Below are 23556 nucleotides of genomic sequence, written 5' to 3'. Positions count from 1 at the left end.
TTGATATTACCTTTACCAGAAGCAAGAGGCTGCTTTCCAAATCAAGATTTTCAAGATCTAATAAATCACAACTGGTGGCTTTGAAACTGCCTGCTCGCACAACTTCAATGATATCTTTTACCACCTTATTCTTATTCTACTCACTACTTTTCTCCTTATCTACCACCATCCTCCTTTTCCACTCAAACACCGTGTTTCTTTCTGTGCAGGTATCAATGGTTCTTATTCTTGAAAACATTCACAGGTACAATACACAGATGGCTTCTGAGTTGTATACAGAGTAAGAGAGTTTCGCAGACACTCTGCATATTCTGAGAGAGTTATACGCTGCCGGCGGCCGAAGCCTCTGGTTGGCCCAGGCTTCGGCCCATCCTAGTATGTTAAACTCATTCAATGAACACAAAAGGAATAATAACGGAAAAAAGGGCATTTCAGGATACAGAACCTATAAAAGTTAATATACAACATTGAAAACCAATTTTGAATATATGACAAAAGCTACTGTGTTTGGACCTTCCAGAAGTAAATATCAGCAAATCTTAAAATATATTCATGTCAACATACAGGAACTTGCTTTCCAGTTTCCACATTCCATGTTCACAAAGAAAATCCTTTTCTTTGCAAAATTCTTTCCACACCTACAAAAGTAGCTCAAAACGAGTCTGTCATGAAGATGAAGACAAAATAATCCATAACGGTACTATACAAAAAATCAAAAGAAAAATTATTATTAGAAAAAACATCGAACTAGATAAAAAAGAAACGAGGGCCATGCTTACAATGACTTTAGTTAGCATTACCATCCGACGGATTAAGCATGTTGGTATTTTAAAAGCATGAAGATAATAACCATTACTTCAAACAGCAGGTCAAATCCCAAATCTAGAAATCCGCAATTTGCAAGTTGCATTCTGCCAGATGAAATTATATGGGAGAAGTAATGGAAATTGGAGAAAAAAAAAAACAAACCAATTATAATCTCAAACCACCACTTAAAACTACCCAGGTCTCAACAAAACTTGATTTATAAACAGCAGGTCTTACAAAGATACGAACTTCAAAGTGCAAGATGCAGCTGAAAATTTCTAAACATTAAGCTGCAAGGATTAAGGCTATGTTTGGCATGACTTTAAGATTTTGAAAGAAAAGTCGTGAACATGTTTGGTTAGGAATTGCTTTTGACTTAATCAAAAATTTGTTAAAAAATTGAGTCAAAATTTTGCTTTAAATCAAAACTTTTGACATGGATTCTAACTGACACCACCTCTATTTAAAAAAAAAAAAACAAAAAACAAAAGTTGTTTTAAGTCATTTTTTCATTAGAAATACTTCTAACTTGACTCATTTTGTCATAAGTTATTTATGAAAATAACTTTTGACATGCAATTCAAAGTCCTAAGTTATTTACAACAGTTTCAATGTTCAGGAGACCAGAAACTCGACTGTGATCACCCAGCCTAAGCAAAGATGCCGAGATTCAACTTGTTTGGGGGTCAAGTCTGACACAAATATGGATTTCGATTCTCAGCTACTGCCCACATAATGACTGAAAAATAAATTACAAGGGACACCAGCGTTACAGCCTGCATAATATGCACTGCTTAAAGAAAGATTTTATGGTGGAGCCACACAGACATGAACATATAGAAGCAATATGCTTGCCACTGTGAGCACATGCTGCGAACCGAGCACTCAAATGCTCCTTCCAGAAGAAGGATAAAAACATTAAAGGAAAATGCTCTTCAATATCCTCAAGATCCACAATCATGAGACAACCAAAGGTATTGAAAAAACATAAGAGGAACCAAAAATAAAAGACAGAAGAAAACTTGGTGACATGCAACCTCCTGTTAAACTCTTTTAACTTTTTCTCACAAGTCATTCTGTGACATAAAGTGTACCTAACATCATGCTGTTTCAGTAAAATGTTTCCCAGTAACCCATCATCCATGCAACAGTCTCTCCACCTTGCCAAACTGCTCTGATTTCAGAGATCACCCAACATCCAAACTATTTTTTAACAGGTATTAGTCCAATGTGATCGATCTATGGCAATGTATTAGTGATTATAACTCAGGAACTTAAAAAGGCATATAAGATTAAAGTTATGAACTTATGCACACTATCTTCATCTAATATCAATCAGCATTCCATATGCAAAATTAATTATCAAATTACACAACACTAAACCCCATTCTAATATTCAATTCCATTAATCAATCAACAACCATCGATTTTTCTAGCACAAATCATGCTATTTCTAACTCATTTCATAAAATATCATAAAAGACCTCATCCTATTATCATACACTAAAACCCCTTGAAATCTTTAGCCCAAATCCAACGAAAGCAACAAATTTAATGTGAACACCAGACCCAAGACACGATTCACACATCTATATGATCTTATGATGACAAAGGATAGCTCAACCCCTGTGTTATTAAATTTTATTTGAGTTTATTTGTTGGGTTTGATTTAGTTATTGATACATTTTTTATTAGTGGGCTATATGTCCAATTATTTGTTCTAGTTAGAGTTTTAATATTTATATGTTATTTTTCTAAATGTTAGACAATTTTTTATGATTTGAATAAAATTTACAAAGTTGCAGACTTTTCCAAACCCGATTCTTTCTCTTCTTCAGCTTTTTATTTTCTTTCTTTGGCTTCGTCTTTTCTTCTTACTTCTTTTTAATCTCTTTTGTCCCACATTAGCTTTGGTATCAAAGCATAAACTCTTAATTGTTCTTATAATTAACGGATCCATTAGAGCTTGTGCAAATCTTAAAAATTCAACACAGTTTCTAGTCCCTAACAATTGTTAAGAATCATCATCAATAATGATCTAGAAAAAAAAATGTCTTTATGTTTATAGTCAAAATCTAAAAAAAAAAAAAAAAAATCACCCAGTCACACACACCCTAAAACCCAAAACCCAAAACCCTAGCCAATATTCATCTTCCCCTATATTCATCAGCCAACCACTAGTAGTCCACCCATCCACTGCAGTAGTCGCCCACAAAACCACCACCCATCACAACCTAACAACTCCCCTCATCAAGAAATCAACAATCTTCAGTTTTACAGTAGCATCAAACCAATTCCAGCTGATCTTCAAGCCACCACTGTCAAAAAACCCATCACATCCAGCCACACTATAACCAGAAAATCAGCACATTCATACCACTTAGCCACACCACTCAACCCAATCCATCCCTACCACCACAGTTGCCTCAGCCACTACCAAATCGAACTAAACACTGCAAGCCACAAGCCACAACCCACACATAAACATTGCCAACACAAACCCAACTTTAGCCCCCCTATCCACTACCCACTACCAAACAGAAAACCACAATAGCCAGTCTTTAGCCTCAACCACCATGCCACCAACCACCCTGGTACCAACCACTATGTCAAAGACTAGCCACCACACCCGCTCATTACCAGTAACCACAATAGAAGACAATAAAATCTCTAATAACAGGCAAATCAACTAGCAACTCCATCACACCGACAATCCACCACTGAGCACAATTGATTCAAGTCTTCAAATAACATCAGCATGCTTGTTCAAGCCTCAGATTGCACCAAATGTTTTTGGCTGTGAGAGGTGTGAAGAAGAATGGTTTTAGAAGAGTCTTGTTACATTTGCTTTATTGTCAATTTAGTTGTAATTTTGTTTTATATTGATTTATAAAATTAAAAAAAGTTAAAAAAGAAAAGTCGGAAAGTCAAAAGAAAAGGTAAAAAAAAGAGAGTGAAAAGTGATCAAAGAAAAAGGAGAAAAAAAAAGTGACAACAACAAACAAGTCAAACAACATCAGTGATACATTGGCAACATTTTACATGATTCAAAGAGGTCCAGCCGCGATTGAGTTTGATGATTTGAATCTTTATCGGTAAATTACTCAACGTTTTGATTCATTGAAGTTTACTTCTTTTGTTATGTACTTGTTATTCAATTAATCATCAATAGAGTGCCTTTTTGCGTTTGGTAAAAAAATCCTATCTTACATACAAAGTTCATATTCTACTCACCTATCAAAGTTATCATCTATATCTATTTATTAGTCCTTTTTATTATCTTTGGAGCTTGCAAGGTTTATGGAAATTTGCGACTTTTGTTTGATTTACACTTAAAGACTAGCAATGCATGTTTACAATTTCCATAGTGTATCATTGTCTTAATTAATATATAAAAAAAAATTGAATAAGTTTTACTTTTACTTTTACTTTTATTCATTTTTATTTCAGCATTGTGTTTTTATTTTACAATTACCATGGACTAAAACTTGTTCTCCATCCTAAGTCATATAATGTGTTATGGGTTAATAATACTTCCATAGAAATCAATAAGAGATGTTTATTCCCTATCAAATTCATAGACTATCATGTGAGATTTGGTGTGATGTGATTCCAATGAATATAGGAATAAGGATTTGTCATTTTGGGTAAACAATGTATATGATTTAGAGGTCACCATTTGGTTGATCAAATTCATGTTCTTTAAAAGTAAAAGGTAGAAAGATCCATTTTATTGGATTACCACCAAGATCTATCAATAAGAACAAGAAAAAAAAGAGTGAGAAAGAATAAGGACTAAGCACAAGTCTAAATGAGTTTGAGAATGAGGTTAAGGAAAAGCCTATCATGTTTGGTTTAGTTGAAAAGAAAATTTCAAAAAAATCTCAGTGGAACCACCCGAGAAGATGAACGTGGTTAACACAATAAATCTAAAAGAGTTTGAAGATGAGGTTAATGAAGAGTCTATTAAGTCTTCTTTAGTTGCAAAAGAAGTTAGCTAAAAAGGTTTGGAGAGACTCTAGCAATTGCCTGAAGATGTAAGTGTGGTGTTGGAAGAGTTTCAAAATACTTGTCCCTTTGAACTCCCTGATTCTTATCCTCCTGTAATTGACATCCAGCATGCATAGATTCTGTGCAACCTTCTAAATTCACTAATAACTTACCCTTTATGCTTGACATCTAGCATATCATAAATTTTGAGTAGTTTGTTGAGCTTCTTCAATTCATTACCCTTTATTCATGATAAAGAGGATAACGATAGCCTTGACTCACTAGGTTATGTCCAATTTATATCCACCTAGGATACAAACAGTGTTTGTTCCATTTCATACTAGCAGCCATAAGATGTTCATGGTCATAAACCTAGGATGCTTGTAGGTCTTCTTCCAATGTCTCCTTACACTAACATGTTTGAGCCAACTAAATCTTTTACATGTAGAGTTTATGAGTTGCATGTTCAGATTATAAAACGAATTCAAGCAAATAATAAACAATATAAATTTCAAGTTGAGTGTCATAAATCATTTAATATTAAAGATTGTTTCATTATAGATATTATACAATATATTAAAAGACATCAGTGCCTTTTTTACTGTTTACCTAGATACAAAACAATGTTGATTGGAGCAGTGTAATAGCAAAGCTGCCCTTGCCACAGGGAGTTGGAAAGACTGTAAGGGGAGGGTAGGGTTGCCTTTTCATTGGGATGCATTTGGCATTGAAGGGATGGATGGGGAGAAAATGTTTAGTTTCGATTTTGGTGGGGCATGGTGGGGTTGCAAGCCCCGGGCTGCAGACATCTGCCATTGGAGCTGCCATGCCCTGGGCGCTAGGGCCAGACAAGTGCGCCTAACTGCAGATCCAGGCGAGCAGGTCTGCAGCCCGCATGCCTGGGAGCATTGCCTTCACTGTCAAAAGCTACTGGTTCTAGCTTAACAACAAGACCTAAAACACTTCCAAAAAGTGTAATAACGTTGGATTGGCCAGCCAGATCCAAAACACTTCAAAAAGGTGTTGAGTCTGGCTACGCAGCCATACCCAAGGATATTGGGTCGTGCTCCACAGCCACACCCAAGGATATTGGATCTATGATTTTTTGCTCTTTTCTCTTATTTAAATTTATTTTTCATACAATAAAAAGGAAATAAATTGATGAGACTTTTTTATATTCTATAAAAATTGGGTGATGATAAGTTGTTTTTTTTTTTTTTTTTTTCTCAAGTGTGGTTGAATTTTCTTATTAAAGCATGCATGTTTTTGTTTTTCAAAAATGCTTTAAAAAATATTTTACAATTTTTTATTTTTTACTTTACTTTAAATTAATATTTTTTTCCTTCATTCATATTAAGATGTTTTTGTATTATTTTGATGTGATTATATAAAAAAGAAAAAAAATATTATCTCAATATATTTTTAAATAAATATTTTAAGATATTTCCAATTTTATTTTTTTCCCTCTTGAATTTTTTTTATCTTTTCTCTTATTGATTTTTTTCTTTCAAACTGTAAAGAGGAAATAAATTAATGTGACTTTTTTTATATATTATACAAAAGTTGAGTGATGATAATTGTTTTTTCATTTTAGGTTGGGTTGAATTTCTTTATTAAAGCATGCTTGTTTTTGCGTTTCAAGAATGCTTTGAAAAAAAATTCAAATTTCTTTATTGTTTTCTTTACTTCAAATTAATATTTTTGATGTTTTTGTTTTTTTTTTCAAAATTTTGTTTTTAGATATATTGAAATTAGATCTGGCTAAGCAACCAGACCCAAGGAGAATATATTAAGGCGGGTCCTGCCCAATAGAATCCATTCGAGTTGGGTCCTGCCCCCAGAAGGACCCAAAATAGCTATGGGTCTAGCCGTAGTTGGACCCATCACCCTTGGCTCTTGCTGCGAGCAGGACCCATCAGCGATGGGTCTTGTCCCTCGCACAACCCAATGCTTTGAATTTTTTTCTTTTCTCTCATGTAATTTTTTTCATATAGTTAAGAGGAAATATATTGATGGGAGTTTTTTTTATATTGTTTAAAAGTAGGGTGATCATAAATTTTTTTTTCATTTGAGATTGCGTTGAATTTCCTTATTAAGACATGTTTGTTTTTGCATTTCAAAACAAATTTTAAATTTTTTTTTAAATTTTTTTCTCTATATTATCATATTTAAGTTTATGGAGCTCTCAATAAATTTTTAATTCACATGATATACTTTATATATTTGTATTATATAAGAGAATTTTTTAACAATAAAATCAATTAAAAAATAATTTATAAATATTATAATATAATATTATATTGGGTAATAGAAGATATTTTAATTTTACAACATTAGTGAATAGATTCAAAGTTTTATCAATGTCTTGTTGTCTTTAGATTTTTTATTCACTAGTTTTGAATTATATGTATTATTAAATACATAAATAAATTATGTTTTGGGTCCTGTTGGGGGCAGGACTCAAAGTAGCTTTGGGTTCGGCTGCACAACAGGACCCAATAAGTTTGGGGACCCAAAAGCACTAGGTCCAGACCCAATTCTCTGAGGTCCTATATCAGGATCCAAGGCTAATGAGTCCGACGTTAAGACTCAATTCTTTTGGGTCCTGCATAGGACCCAAGACTAATGGGTCCCGAGTCCGAACCCAATTATGATCCTGAATCAAGACCCAAGGTTAATGGGTCCTGCGTCATGACCTATTTTGCGTAGGTCCTACCTACGAACTCAATTTTCTTAGGTACTGCATCAAACCCAAGGGTGATGGGTCATGCATCAGGACCCATTTCGCTTTAGTCCTGCCTTCAGACTCAATTCTCTTAGGTATTGCATCATGACCCAAGGTTCTTTGGTCTTAAGTTTCTAAATATATTATTTGTGTTATAAATATTGTTATTCTTATTTTAATTAAAAGTATTAATGTAAAAAATATTATTATTTTTATAACAATTAATAGTATTAATATTAAAAATATTATTATTTGTATTAAAAATATTATTATTTTTATTATAATTAATATTATTTATAAAATAATTTGAAAAAATTTGAAAAAAAAATTATTATCAATATTGAAAAATAGCCTTAGATTTGGTTTGAAGGGTAAAATTAAAAATTATTATTTTTGTTGTTATTATCATTAATAATTTTTAAAAATACTAATATTACTATTGAAGAAAAAACAATTTTCTTAAAAAAAGATTAAAAAATATAAGAATTTAGGTAAACAAGTTAAATATTATTATTTATATTATAAATATTATTGTTAAGCCTGGTGTTGCAACCAAACTCAAAGCTCTTGGGTTCGGCGTTACAGCCAGACCCAGCACTTTTGGTCTTCTATTTTTTTAATATTTTTTTATGAAAATAAAAGGTTGGCCAGCGCTACACCGAACTAGTTAGATCTATACGGTATCATCTTTAAACCAATCAACAATTATAGGCGAGTAGTGTTATACCATATAAAGTGTTATAAATGGTTGAGTAAAATATTTAAGTCATTAAACTACCATCAAATTTTGATATTAGCTCTACTTTTAATGCAGAAGAATTGGTATATATAAATTGCACTATCCTACACCTAATGATCCTTTTGAAACTCTTACACCATTATCTTTATCATTGACACAAAAGGAATTTATTGATGTTATTTTGGATGTAGAAGTTGTTTCTATCAAAGATGATGAGATTCAGTGAATAAGCAAGTTGACTTAGAGTCAGATTCTACTGAGATTATTAGAGCAACATCACCATAACTTGATCTCTACGAGTGTTATTGGAGTTGTCTTGAACTATACTTGACGAGGTCAAGTCCTTCCAACCCCGAAAGAGTTGATGGAGACACCAGACACAAGACAATGTTCACACATTCGTATGATCTACGATGATAAAGGATAGGTCAACTCCTCTGTTATTGAATTTTATTTGGATTTATTTGTTAGGCTTGCATTAGTTATTATTAGATATTTTTTTAGTGTACTATAAGTTTAATTGTTTGTTTTAGTTAGGGTTTTAGTATTTATATGTTATTTTTCTAAATGTTATACAGTTTTTGATGATTCAAATAAAATTTGCAAAGTTACCGACTTTTCCAACCCCTATTCTTTCTCTTCTTCACCTCCAATCTTCTCTTCTTTAGCCTTTTCTTCTTGACTTCTTCTTTCTTATGACTTTTTCTTTTTAATCTCGTTTGTCCCGCATCAAAATTACAACATAATATCTCAACATATAGGCATGCACACTCCAGAAAAGAAAAAAAGAGAAAAAAACTAAAATCCTCTATATTAAAAAAGGAAGGACTAAATTTTGATTCCAAAAATATTGTTCTCATAACCCCTTGATCTCTCAATCTCAACTTAATCAAAGCAAGAAACTGGCAACAAACAACTCTTAAAACATAAACATGCTAAAAGAAATAAAAAAGCAAAAGCAACACTTACCAACAATCTCTCCAATTCACAAAAAATCTCCATGCACTAATTTGTACTGCACTAGCCTACCAACATCACTACTATACCCCTGTTTCTCTCCGAGCAACCACGATAGTGAAACAGGAAACTTCTTTCCATTGTCCAACTCTCCGCCTCACTCCCGCACCTCTTGTCACTAGTGCCTCCTAAAGCATCCTAAAACTACTCAACTTACAAATACAAACTAACAAATCCTTAATCACTTCAGCTCAATTTGACAAAAATGCAACATAAGATCAAAATAACAAAAAAATGGTTTTGTTAATAAAGGTCACTAACATGAGGATATATTCCAAACAAGCATCCAATGGCATCTTCAAGAGGAAAAGTCTCTTCAATAGCATCGAGATAGCAAATTGAGAGACAACAAAGCTCATGAAACAAGAAACCAAAAAACTCATAGTAGAAATACAACCTCATAATTAGGAAGCCAGGAACTCAAACAACCATATAGCATGCAGAAACTCATACTTCTATAATGCAACCTTCAATTAAAAAGCTACCAACATTATGCAACTGTTGTGAAAGATTCCCTGTAACTCAGTTCTACAATCATCGAATATTCCCCAACAGTCTCTCCAACTAGCAACTGCTCTAATTTCAAAGATCAAATTACCCTAAAATTACGTCCCACAATAAAAAATAATTAGTCAAATATGAACTTTGGCCACATTTCAGTAAAATAAATCAGGGCCTTTGAATATCATATCTGGCCATACTGAGCCAAATTTCCTAGTTAACCAATACTAGGTAAATTGAAATACAATGCCACACAGCTAATATACAAAATACTTTGCTACATTCTACAAACTAAAAATGTTGATCATGACCATCTCCTACTTGATTTCATCATTCCATCTAAATTTCTCAAAACAAGCTTCTTCAAACTAATTCTTCTAAACTATCCTTAAGAAAACACACCTTGCAATAACAAACTACTGAACCCCTAATCCCTCAAGCCCAGTTCCAAAAAAAAGGCAACCAAATTTAGACATTGTCTCAACATAAGAAAACAAGTTAAAATCATCAATATTTTGCAGAAGTTGAAAAAATTACCCATTCTCCAATTTATGAATTCTAATCTCATAATATACCCTTCTCATATTCCTTTAATTACGCAATCTAAATTCATGCAAAGCAACAATTTACAACATAAACACAAACAAAAACTATTGTTCCTCCAATACAAACATTCCAAGTTCTAAATGGTACTCCAAATAATTTCGAACCAAATACTCCATAATCTCAATCAATATTCAACAAAATCAACCCATTTAAAAAACAACTCATAGAACATCATAGGCACGAGAATAAACAAAAGTAAATAAATAAATACAGGAAAAACCTACTCATTCTCAAATTTATGATCTTTAAACCCTAAAATTCTCTTCTCATAACCCCTTAGCTACTCAGAATTTAATGAAATTTTTTTTCTTTTACAAGAAATAGTCATAAGATAAACATAAAGCAATACACTTTACAACAAAAACACCTGATAAAACTGAAAATACAAAAAAAAGCAAAACCACTCACCAAAAGATCATCCCAAATTCTTGATATCCAGTCTATTCATTTTAACTCCACAAATCTATTAAAATACTTCTATAGCAACACTAAACCAGAAATCCCTCAAGCAACCAATCCAAATTTAACAATTACAACAACATTTACACCAAAGAACAGCTCAGAAAGCACAATATAAGCATGTAAACAAGCACACACACAAACACCAATGATCATAATAATAACACTCACCAATGATCGCCAATCCAAAATCCAATCTGTCAAGAACTGCTTTGTCCACCACCACCACTTCCACCAAACGCCCTCGGAATTGAAATAGTGAACCTTCTCTCCATTCCTCCAGCGCTACCCCCACCACTCCCTTGCCCTGCAGGAGATCTATTCTCGTAATCAGGATCATCAGTAGGCAACTCATACCGACAAACTGGACACGAATTATGCATGTTCAACCAAGGTATTATACAATCCTCATGAAACACATGTTTACATGGCATCCCTTTGACTTCTTCTCCTCCCTCAAACTCATCTTTACACACAGCACATTGATTATTCATCTCTGATTTCATCATCTCCTCGGTAACCTTCATCGTGGGCAATGCCTCAATCGCCTTTTTCGACGCCGGAGGCGTCCCATACCTGTTCGGATCATTCTCAGCCAACTGTTGGATCAGTTGCTCCAAACCCGACCCAATAAAATAATCACCAAAATTACCATCTGGGAATCGAAGACCAGGTTCGTGTCCATTGTTGTCAATCACGAACTGGACCCGACCCCCACCAGAATGAAGGTTTTGGAGGTGAGAACGGAGGAACTCAAGGGGGTTAAACGCATTCGGGTCGGAGAATCCGGGTCGGGTTGGAAATTCAGGATGAGAGAAATTGCCAGAGTTTTGGAAGAGGAGAGGAAAGAGAGAAGAGAAGGGGTCAAATGGGTCGTTGAAATACGAGTCGGAGAATGGATTCGGGTTTTGAGGGTTTTGGGTTTCGGATTCTTCAATGAAGCTATCGTGGCAAATCGGGCAAAATGGATCATCGTAGGAAGAGGCAGTTATCGAGACTGTGCGGTTGCATTGATAGCAGAAATATTGTTTCGATGTGGTGGTTGCTGCGGCGGTCACTGCAGGTAATGGGGGAGCTCCGGTGAAGGACATGATTGGTATTAATTTTTATAGATGGGAGAGTTGTTATTATTATTATTATTTTCCCCCCCTGAAGAGACTAAAGGGAGGAGTCTAGTAGCCTGAAGATTAGATTTTCTAATTTCTAGGTGTCTGTCTCTGTCATTTTAATTAATAAATTGGATTTTGGATTTATCTATGGCGCAGCCCATTACAAAGCCCATAAAAGTAAATAAAGCTAATTTTATTGAAAATTACTTTTAAGAATTAGCTTAATTTGGTTTTATATTTTACAATCTGTTTTTAATATATTTTTATAAGTTTAGTTGTTCCTATCTATCCTAGCTAACTATACTTTTGTTAGATATTTTATTAGAGACTTGATTTAAAGTACAAGAATAAATTAAATTAATTTTTTAAAATGATCTCCTTTGTCATATGAATAAGATTTATTATGAGTTTCCATCCATTCAATGAATAAGATTATAAAAAAATAATTTAGGTAAATTATTTTTAGCAATATATAAACAAATTTACTTAATGAAAGGCTTATATAGAAGGAAATGCGAAATAATTTCATGAAGGGTAATTTAATTTATTTTTTCTGTGTGTGAAAAAAAATACAATTTTAATAAAACTTATAAGTAAGGTGAACGAGGAATTAGATTTATATAGTTGTTAAATACAATAAAACTTAAATAAAATATTTTATTCATCTAGAAAAGATGAAGAAATTTTTTTTTTAAAAAAAAAGGTTGCTATTAGTAGGTGTCACAAATTTGATGGTAATGACTATCTTAACAACTTTTCTTTAAAGGAAACAAAATTGTTTAGTGTATTGAATATTGATAACCAACTAAACAATGAAAAACAAAATATAAAGAAACGAGTATACAAAAATCACAGGAAATATTCTGGAATTAATTATTATTAGAGATCCTTGTATGTTATTCACAGTGTGTTCTACGACCTTCACTTTCAATATTGCATTTGCTTCTTCTTTAATGGATTTCTTCAAGGGGTGTGAATCTCTTCTTGAATAAATACATGCATAAAGTCCCTTAGAGACCCCCGGGGGTGTTAATGGGGGACCTTCCGAAGATCAAGTAAGTATGAGATATTTTTATGTGGCAAAAAACATTAATGAAGGTATTAATGAGCTTTTATAAAGATAGAGAGAAATAAGAAGAAGAAAATGTAGAAGTTAGAGAAGAAGAAGAAGAAGGATTGTGTTATGTCTCAGAGTTTAAGGTTTCAAACCCCTTTCTGTATACTCATACTTTTTTTTTTTATATTACTTGGTTTGACTTGTTTCTTACAACGTAGAAGGGGTAGAGATGTAATCTCATAATAGTAAAATAATATAATCATGAACTGCTTGTTCGTATTTAATGGGATGTGATAGGCATCATAATTACTCGCCTAGGCTTAGAGTATGGAAGGCTCAGTGTGGAGTTACCTTTTAGCCATACCCTGAACCTGAGAGGAGTTAGATTCAATTCATACGCTGAACCCAAGAATGATCAAGTGCGGTTACGTCATGGCCTAATCTGGAGTTGGGTGCAAACGATTCCTTAACCCAACATGGGGTTGGGTGTGGCCGCTTCATAGCCCAACGTAAGGTTGGGCGTGGATATGTTCTAGCCTAATTTGAAGTTAGGTGCGGATGCTCCCTAGCTCGATGTGGAGTTGGGCACGAACGTGCCTTTACCCAACTTGGAGTTGGGTGCGAATATGCCATAGCCCAACTTAGAGTTGGGTGCCAAAAAAAATATAACTCCATTTTGGATTATGATTTTCGTGTGATGGCCTTAAAATGAGGGAGGTTTTTTGAAAACCATGACCCATTACAAAGTATTCTTGTAAACACTCTAAATATCACAATATCTACATGCATAAATTATTTAGAATCATTAGCATATATATTGTTATATTGTTATATTTTTTAAAAAAATATTATTGTAACTTCTTCTTACATTTGTACTAGAAATTACAAATGTCAAAAACAAATCTATTTAGACACCGTTTGTACTTGCAACATACATTATTTTTTTAAAAAAAATGATTTTTTTTAACATTATTATATTTTTTTTGAATATTTTTAGATTATTTTGATGTTTTAATATTAAAAATAAATTTTTAAAAATAAAAAATGTTATTTTAATATTTTAAAAAATAAAACGAAACATATCTTACTGGCTCGTACAAACATCTAAAATTGGGAAGAATTAAAAAGAAAAAGAAAATGAAATGGCTCACTTTATCATAACTTGGCAGATTACAAACAAGCCACACCCAGCATCCCCGTGAACCCCACATGACCATGCTCTTTGACGTGGCAAAAATTCATCCATTGGTTTTTTTTTAAAGAATTTCTTTGATCTCCAGGCACCTTCAAAAACCTTGAACGCAACATCCACCAATGCTGTAAAATCCCTGCAACTCTCTCTACCTCTCAAGTTCCACCATGGACAAGATTATCCTCTCAAGCACTTCTACTCCTTTATCCACCTCTTCTCTTCCTCCACTTCGTACAGTTACTTCCACAGCTTCTTTATCTTCTCCAAAGAAGCTCTTCTTGTTACGTTCGACTCAAAGTCAAAGAAAACTATCCTCTTCTTCAAGAAGGTCAACTAGCTTCTGTAAAGTTCACAAGTCTACTACAATAACATGTGGAGCTATTACAGAGATTAACGAAAGTGAGTTTCAAAATGTTGTCTTAAATTCTGACCGTCCAGTTCTTGTTGAGTTTGTGGCAACCTGGTGTGGTCCTTGTAGGTTAATATCTCCTGCCATGGAATCTGTGGCTCAGGTATCTTTTTTTCTTACTATATTATTCAATCATGACTATACATTAGCCTTCGATTACAAAAGGGTTTTCTTTTTCACTGTCCCAATTCATGTATTTTTGAGATGTGAGCAAAAGGAATTAATTCTCATGATTTTTCTAGTTTGATGTGGATAGCATTTGGTGCGCCAGAGCTGGTTGGAGGGTCCTATCTAGATGTGATTAAGAGGCGCTTTCTATTGATAGGGGCCAAGAAATGGTTAATCGTTTCTGATATGGTTTTTGTTTCTCTAACTTTTAGGAATATGGGGATAGATTGACGGTTGTTAAGATCGATCACGACGCGAACCCCAAATTAATCAAAGAGTGTAAAGTCTATGGATTGCCTGCTTTGATTCTTTTTAAAGATGGGAAGGAAGTGCCTGAAAGCAGAAGGGAAGGTGCAATTACCAAGGCAAAACTTAAAGAATATGTTGATGCTCTCTTGGAGTCCATATCAGTTGCATAGACATTGATATTCCTTCAACATTTTGGCTAGTTTTGAGAATCATGTGATGTGAGCAAATGTCCAGCTTTCATTGACATTTTCTAATATTACAGTCTGTATAGACATCCAATTGTATAATTTGAGCTGATGAATAAGATAGGACATCATTTTCAAGAGAATATCTTGAACTTCTTAAATTATTGAGGATTTCCTTCTCTTGGTTTCTTTGTTTATTTGCAGTATTGTTGGAATTATCTTTACGTTCTTGCTCTTGATGTTGAAGGGAGTGGTGAAATTAGTTGGCCGGGGGTGAAATATAATTTCTTAATAATTAATCTGATGAATGTAAGAAGAAGAAGAAGAAGAAGAAGAAGAAGAAGAAGAAGAAGAAGAAGAAGAGAAGAACCTAAGCTTTTAACAATTACAACCACCGCTCACAATCAAATCCGTGCGCGGTGCTACCTTTACTGTTTGTACAAGCTCATTTCACGCAGTTAGCTCCTTCAAGTTTTGGCCTCCAATGACAGCATCATCAGGGATGTACTTGCCCCAGAACCAATGTGCCTTCCAAACAGTGTTCATTTCTTCAATTGGGACATTCTTTGTCTCGGGCAAGAAGAAGTAAATGAAGATGGTCATGATAACAACAAAGCCAGCAAAGAACAAGAAGAGACCAAACTTCAAGTGGCAGAGCATGGTTAGGAAGAACTGGCCAATGAGGAAAGTGAAGAACATGTTGACTGAGACATTTATGGCTTGCCCTGCTGATCTAATCTCAATAGGGCAGATTTCACTAGGTACTAGCCATCCCAATGGACCCCAAGACCAGGCAAATGCTGCAACATAAGCACAGATCAAGAACAGTACAAAGTTGGCTGTGCTACCTGACATGTTTCCTACACCATTTGTTCCAAAGTTGATGCCTATCATGACTGCAACAAGTATCTGCAATCAAAGCAAACATATTCATTGAATCAGCATGAGTCTAATGTGAATCCGTCATAGTTAGAAGAGTTTTAATATAGTAAACAAATTGGTTAAGGTTATCATTAAATACCTGGCAAATAATCATCTGAATGCCTCCTTCAAGGAACAAAATTCTTCTCCCAAACCTATCAGCTGAGTAGATGGAAACAGCTGTACAGACAACATTAACTATGCCCGTGATGACTGCAGACATAAGTGAAGCATCGTCTCCGAAACCCAAGGTCTTAAAGAGAACAGGTGCATAAAAATTGATGACATTGATCCCAGTAATTTGCTGGAAGAATGGAATCAATATGCAAATGACAAGCTGAGGCCTATATCTTGGCTGCAAGATGTTTTTCCATGGGTGTTCCACTCTCTTCGCAAGCTCATTTGCGGCTGCAAGGTCTTGGAATTCTGCTTCAACATTGTTCGTGCCACGAATCTTTTGCAACATTTTCTTCGCTTTCTCGGGGTGGCCTCTCTCAAGGATAGAATTGGGAGTGTCTGGGAGGAAAAATGATCCAACAATCATCATTATAGCAGGGACAGCTGCAAGAGCCAAAGAAATTCTCCAGCCATATCCTGCTTTGATCTTTGATGTTCCGTAGTTAATGAGATTTGCAGCAAGGATACCGATTGTAATGGCCATTTGGAAACCAATGTTAAGCGCTCCTCTAATCTTTGCTGGTGCCATTTCAGATAGATAAATTGGAACAGACTGTATAGAACAGAGAAAATACGAAAATCAAGTTCAAACGTTGTAACCATTTCCAAGCCAACACTGAGAGAAACAGTTTACCTGATTAGCAAAGCCAATACCAACACCAAGCAACAAACGACCAAGTATAAGCATTGCTACATTGGCGGCAGCACCATTAAGAATGGCACCAGCAAGGAAGACCAACCCTCCAGACAACATAGAGATTTTACGTCCGAATAGTCTGGTAACCGTAGAGGAAAAGAAGGAGGCTACCAAAGCAGAAAGATAGAGAGAAGATGTGAACAATTGCAACCAGTGGCTGTCAAATTTGCAGTACATGCTCTCTCGATGATCTTCGTTCTCTTTGTGGTACACAGATGGGAAGAATTTCTTGAGAAATGAGTCCATGGAAGTCACCCCACCTGCAACATTGTACAGAATCATCCAGTCATTAGTGCCTTCAGATATAATTCATCAATAATCTTAGTCACCACAGCGAAGATGATTAAAAGATCTTCCATTTATTACCTGAGATACCAATGTCATAACCGAAAATGAGACCACCCATGGCAGCAACCAAACAGGTGGTGATAACGAAGGTAGTGACACGACCTTCATAGTTCACCCCCGTACTTGGCCCAACAAAAGCTCCTCCAGCCATCTTTTATGTGAACTCTCTTGCTCTCTTGGATGTGAATTTGCAAAGGGTAGTTGTTAAGGAGTGCTTTGTTAGCACTTCTTTTTATTCCAGGTGATGAATAAAAGGATCTTTCAAGGCAATCCTTTAGACTATCTTTTGCTCAGTAGCTTTTCCAATGCTTTCAATCCAAATAAGGCAACCCTTCACATAGTTTTTCTACCGCAGTCTGTGGGCGCCAAGAGAGGGTTCCTTCCCTTTTGTTTTCATCTATTTTTATCTAATTCCATTTTTAAGTTTTCACGAGTTAGATTTAAGGTGGATTAATTAATAAGATGATATCATCCTCCATCTGCTGGTGGCTGGGATTGATTCAAACCACATCCACATTTTTATTAGACACTTTCATCTCCTTGGTTGATCAGTCCCTAATTTATAGATCATCCACTTCTTTAAGTAAAATTATGGAGGTTTCATTTGATGCAGCGATTAGACTAGGCAATGTAAGCCTCCCTCAGATTGATTTCCATGTTCACCATGTATATTCCCTTTATGTATAATGGAAATCATTTTATCTCATTTAGTGATAGTCTAATGGTGCTTGTATGTTTATGCTGCATGCAGTTAGCTTTTTAGAATAGTTTTTTTTATTTATTTATTTTTTAAATATATTAAAATATTTAGTTTTTAATTTCTTATTTTATTTTTAACATCAAAATATTAAAACCATAAAAAAAACACTAAAATTCATAATTTTAATATTTTTTTCAAGCCAAAAACACTTTTAAAAAACATTTAAAAGCACCAAAAGCACTTATATATATAAAACTTACAATCCATTGATAAAATAAAATAAAAGATAAATTAAAGCAGAACAAATGAAAAGATAAATTAGTTAACTTATATGCTTGTGTGTTTGGCATTGCGTTTCAAAAACGTTTTTGAAAAAAATTAATTTTTTTTATTTTGAATTAATATATTTTTGATGTTTTCAAATCATTTTTGATGTGCCGATCTTAAAAATAATTTTTTAAAAATAAAAAAAATATTATTGACATACTTTTCTAAGTGAAAAACACTTTAAAAAACAACCATAATCACACTCCCAAACACACATAATCATGTTGGATTTGTACTTTTCATAGTTACGTTTTTGGCTAAAATATTTGGATTGGTTGTTCCATACTCTTCTACTGAATAATAAAATATATTCAAAAGTGAAAGCATAAAGTTAATTAGACATATTTTTCAAGTTCTTATAAAATTCATCGAAATTGAAACTAAATTGTTTTAGGTGTCAACAAAGAAATAATGAGTCAAAATAATATTTCACTCTTTATGAATCCTTCAATACTAAGCAATATCGATGGAGGGTTTTTTTGTTTAAGGGTGATTTCTTCTCACTTAGAACTCTTTGGTTTTTTTTTGTATGTTTGTTTTTCTCTTAATTAAGAAAAGAAATGTTCTCTTAGTTTTTTATTATTAAAAAATGAGAGAGTTGATTTTCCTTATAAAATAAGGATAGTGGAGAGATATTCTCTCTTGATGGAGACAAAATTTCTTTGTAATATGTAAATTTATCATAAATCACTATGACAATTTGACTTTTCAAATTCTCTTCTATTTCATAGAATTTAGGTCAGGCTTAACCATGGCCATACAATTATTAAATATATATAAAAAAATCCAATATCTCCTGCTTGCAATAGGTTAAGATGACCTTTTACAACTTATGACTTAACATCGTTTTATTGTCAATATTGATTAATAAAGAATGTCATCGCTTGTCTATTATAATTTTGAAAGCTCTACATGAGTAATGTGTTAAGGTCAATGTTCTAAACCTTTTATAAATTACAAAAGTTAGTAACTCGAGCTCTTCAATAAAAGCTTTACTAACCTTATGCACATGCTATTGATACTATACTTATAATTATGTTGCAAACCTAGTAGCAACAAAAGCTGCTTGTCGACACTAAGTTATAGTGCCTCAAAAGTAATTCAAAAGTCTTCCCTTCGTACTTGTATCATCAGGTTAAAGTCAAATTGTTTTCCTAGCAATGTCTTATAAGGTCGAATCGATTATGATCATAGGTGACATAATTATAGCAAACACCACTCTTTTATCTTCACGATAAAGCCAAAAGTGGCTAATAGAAGTAATAAAAAACAAACAAAGAAGAAATCCTTAAGGACTCACATGGTGAGGAAGCAAAGATCCATTCACTCACCTCCTTTTATGTTTGTTGTAGCACATTTAGTATGACATTCATATTATGGTAGAGAATCTAAAAAAAAAAAAAAGGAGCATATATAGTTCTCTAAATACTTTACAAGTCTTAATCTGATTACTTCTAGAGTGTCCAATTTGAATTAATGTTCACCATGTCTTATACCAAATAATTGAACTCATACCTGGCTTTTTTAGGCTGATATGGATTGTGAGATATCTAAATGTTGTAACAATGACCTTATATTGATCTTTAATTAAGGCAATATTTTTCATGTCTCATTTTGCTTACTTACTCAAGTACTAAAGTGATTGTTCATGTTGAGCGAACAAATTAGCCTATTTGTTATAATATAAATATTACTGTATATTTAATATTTGTAATTAAGAAAACAACTAAAAGAATTCTTGAATTTAGGATGATACCAAAAATCATTGTAGTTCTAAATACAAAATATTATAGATTGCAATGGTGTTCCATCGTGTTTTTCTTCTTCTTCTTCTTTTTCTTTTTAATTTCAACCACTTTCATATTGAGTTTATTTGGGATTGGATCCTATGGTTTGCTTGGGTTAGCTTTGTATCGGATTCTCGCGATGCCTAGAAAAAATCCAACACTTGGTAGATGTCCAATTAAACAAAACAAGATTCAATTTTATTGATTTAAAGTGATTAAAACTTTAATGACTTGATTAAAAACTTATAAAAATACTAAATCAAGGAATGATTTTAACAAAAGGGGCTAATGTTAAAAAAATATTTTGAGGTTCAGCTCACAGCGTAGCACGAGTCATAAATCTAGTATAGTTTAAAACCCAACAAACCTTGAAATAAGTTGGAAAAAAAAACATGAAAGAAATTGCAATCTAAAACAATTACATATTGTAATAGGAAAAAAGTTATGATGAACACCATGAGGGTATTTCCTTGTGGAAGCAAAACAAGAGAAATTATAAGTATACATGGTTTGAAATTTGACACTTTAACTTATAAGAGGTGTAAGTTTGGATGTAATTAGAATAGAGCATGGAATTTATGAATCATATGGACCAGTACTGAGGGGAGTTGGTCTGGATGTTTTCTGTTGTTTGGATTTTGAACAAAGTGAAATTGAAAAAACAAAAGAGAAGATACTCAAAAGCTTATGGACAACATGTAATTACAAAGCATATGTACATAGCCACAAGTGTCCAAAACAAATGTTGTCATCCTGATGGTGATTTCATGCAGTATGTGTATCGACTCCAATGACAGCATCATGAGGGATGTACTTGCTCCAGAACCAATGTGCCTTCCATACAGTGTTCATTTCTTCAATCGGGACATTCTTCGTCTCGGGCAAGAAGAAGTAAATGAAGATGGTCATGATAACAACAAAGCCAGCGAAGAACAAGAAGAGACCAAACTTGAAGTGGCAGAGCATGGTTAGGAAGAACTGGCCAATGAAGAAAGTGAAGAACATGTTGACTGACACATTGATGGCTTGCCCTGCTGATCTAATCTCAAGAGGGCAGATCTCACTAGGCACCAACCATCCCAATGGACCCCAAGACCAGGCAAATGCTGCAACATAAGCACAGATCAAGAACAGTACAAAGTTGGCTGTGCTCCCTGACATTTCTCCTACACCATTTGTTCCAAAGTTGATGGCTATCATGACTCCAACAAGTATCTGCAATCAAGTAAGCATATTCAATGGATCAGCGTGGATCCAACGTGAATATAGTAGACAAATTGGTTAAGGTTATCAATAAATACCTGGCAAATAATCATCTGAATGCCTCCTTCAAGGAACAAAATTCTTCTCCCAAACCTATCAGCTGAGTAGATGGAAACTGCTGTACAGACAACGTTAACCATGCCCAAGATAACTGCAGACATAAGCGAAGCATCATCTCCGAAACCCAAGGTCTTAAAGAGAACCGGTGCATAAAACATGATGACATTGATTCCAGTAATCTGCTGGAAGAATGGAATCAATGCGCAAATGACAAGCTGAGGCCTATATCTTGGCTGCAAGATGTTTTTCCATGGATTTTCCACTTTCTTTGCAGCCTCACTTGCGTCCACAAGGTCTTGGAACTCTGCTTCAACATTGTCCGCGCCACGAATCTTTTGCAACATTTTCTTCGCTTTCTCGGGGTAGCCTCTCTCTAGGATGGAATTGGGAGTGTCTGGAAGGAAAAAAGATCCAACAACAATCATTAAAGCGGGGACAGCCGCAAGAGCCAAAGAAATTCTCCACCCATATCCGTCTTCGATCTTTGATGTCCCGTAGTTAATGAGATTTGCAGCAAGGATACCGATTGTAATGGCCATTTGGAAACCGATGTTAAGTGCTCCTCTAATCTGTGCTGGTGCCATTTCAGACAGATAAATTGGAACAGACTGTATAGAACAGAGAAAATGAATATCAATATTCGACGTTGTAAACATTTCAAGTAGAGAAAGACAACACGGAGAGAAAACAGTTACCTGATTGGCAAATCCAACACCAACACCAAGCAACAAACGGCCAATGATAAGCATTGCTACATTTTTTGCAGCACCGTTAACAATGGCACCGGCAAGGAAAACTAACCCTCCACACAACATGGAGATTTTACGGCCGAATAATCTAGTTACCGTAGAGGAAAAGAAGGAAGCCACCAAAGCAGCGAGGTAGAGGGAAGACGTGAACAATTGCAACAAATGGCTATCAAATTTGCAGTACATATTGTCATGACGTTCTTCCTTCTCTTTATTGTACACAGATGGGAAGAATTTCTTGAGAAACGAGTCCATAGAAGTCACACCACCTGCAACGTTGTACAAAATAATCCAATCATTAGTACTTTAAGACACAGACGTGATTCATCAGCAATATTTGCCACTACAACAAGATGGTTAAAAGGTGTTCCATTTATTACCTGAGATACCAATGTCATAACCAAAAATGAGACCGCCCATTGCAGCCACCAAACAGGTGATGATAACGAACGCTGTGACGCCACCTTCATAGTTCCTCCCCCCACTTTGCGCAACGAAACCTCCTCCTGCCATCTCTATGCAATCTGAAATTGTACTTTCTTTCGCCCTCTAGATTGACAAAAGAATGGTTTATCTCAGATGCATTACAAACTATTGGTTACTCAAGCTAGCTTTATAGAGTTTTCATGCCAGCAAAATAGGTGGATAAAATTTGACATTTTTCCGCATCTCATTGTCCTCCATTGATTTCTTGCTTTCCTTGTGCCATGATCTCATGTCATGTTTTTGAGTGATAAGCTTAATTGTAGGATCTTTGTCCAGCTCAAAACTACTAGCAGATTACAAACTAAAAAGATCTCTAACCACTGAAACAATTTCTATATTTGTAATCGTGCTTAATCTCTAGAGATATTGAATAAGTAGCTAGGTTTGGATAGAACTTGAATGGTAATTAGGAGGGGTGTTTATTTTGAGATAAACTTTTTTGAGCACTCCAGCTTGCACAGCCGGTTTCTTAATGGATTTCAGAATGTAAAAATAGCAATACCAGTAAGTTTCATTACAAATATTTACATCCCTGGATATAACCGAGACGTGGTCTTAATTATCATCGTTCTTATTGTTTCATTCCTTTTCCTTCTCTTTTTTGTATAAAGATCATTAATAAGGTATCATTACCTTTAAGACCACAAACACTATCTCCAAACCAACCAATTTGTTGAGGAATAGACACCAATAAAAATCACAGAAATCAGGTGAAAATGAAGAAAAGGTATCGCAAGCTATTGTTTGGGTCGGTGTTGCACATGCAATAAAAGGTTGAGAACAGAATCTTGGCAAGACATTCAAGAAGTACTCAATGCCAATCACTAT

The 23556-nt window shown here is 34.2% G+C and overlaps 4 protein-coding genes across 7 annotated transcripts; 1 reads left to right on the top strand and 3 right to left on the bottom strand.

Annotated features, from left to right (window-relative positions):
* Window positions 1-394: 394 nt before the first annotated feature.
* On the bottom strand, window positions 395-12033 carry LOC118049612 (E3 ubiquitin-protein ligase RING1-like). 4 transcript variants are annotated; one of them, XM_073410326.1, is made up of 2 exons: window positions 11016-12033; window positions 395-662 (listed from the first exon to the last, which is right to left on the bottom strand). In XM_073410326.1, the coding sequence occupies exon 1, from the start codon at window positions 11933-11935 to the stop codon at window positions 11045-11047; it is 891 nt and encodes a 296-aa protein (XP_073266427.1). In that variant the 5' UTR covers window positions 11936-12033; the 3' UTR covers window positions 395-662; window positions 11016-11044. The 4 variants fall into 4 exon arrangements, with proteins under 4 accessions (XP_073266427.1, XP_034915544.1, XP_034915545.1 ...); XM_035059653.2 differs by having other exon boundaries at window positions 395-638; XM_035059654.2 differs by lacking the exon at window positions 395-662 and adding an exon at window positions 1287-1546.
* Window positions 12034-14289: 2256 nt separating this feature from the next.
* Window positions 14290-15410, top strand: LOC118049611 (thioredoxin X, chloroplastic). Its single transcript, XM_035059652.2, has 2 exons — window positions 14290-14714; window positions 14992-15410. Exons 1-2 carry the CDS (start codon window positions 14370-14372, stop codon window positions 15196-15198), a joined length of 552 nt encoding a protein of 183 aa, XP_034915543.1. The 5' UTR covers window positions 14290-14369; the 3' UTR covers window positions 15199-15410.
* Window positions 15411-15663: 253 nt separating this feature from the next.
* On the bottom strand, window positions 15664-17507 carry LOC118049684 (sugar transport protein 10-like). The gene is made up of 4 exons (XM_035059742.1): window positions 17375-17507; window positions 16946-17268; window positions 16235-16864; window positions 15664-16122 (listed from the first exon to the last, which is right to left on the bottom strand). The coding sequence occupies exons 1-4, from the start codon at window positions 17505-17507 to the stop codon at window positions 15664-15666; spliced, it is 1545 nt and encodes a 514-aa protein (XP_034915633.1).
* Window positions 17508-20823: 3316 nt separating this feature from the next.
* On the bottom strand, window positions 20824-23248 carry LOC118049610 (sugar transport protein 10-like). The gene is made up of 4 exons (XM_035059651.2): window positions 22623-23248; window positions 22189-22511; window positions 21472-22101; window positions 20824-21385 (listed from the first exon to the last, which is right to left on the bottom strand). Exons 1-4 carry the CDS (start codon window positions 22753-22755, stop codon window positions 20936-20938), a joined length of 1536 nt encoding a protein of 511 aa, XP_034915542.1. The 5' UTR covers window positions 22756-23248; the 3' UTR covers window positions 20824-20935.
* Between the last annotated feature and the right edge of the window lie 308 nt (window positions 23249-23556).

Source organism: Populus alba, chromosome 7, assembly GCF_005239225.2.
Source record: "Populus alba chromosome 7, ASM523922v2, whole genome shotgun sequence".
In the NCBI taxonomy this organism is placed as follows: domain Eukaryota; kingdom Viridiplantae; phylum Streptophyta; class Magnoliopsida; order Malpighiales; family Salicaceae; genus Populus; species Populus alba.
The sequence above is the reverse complement of the archived record's forward strand: the minus strand, read 5'-3'. Positions and strand labels throughout refer to the sequence as shown.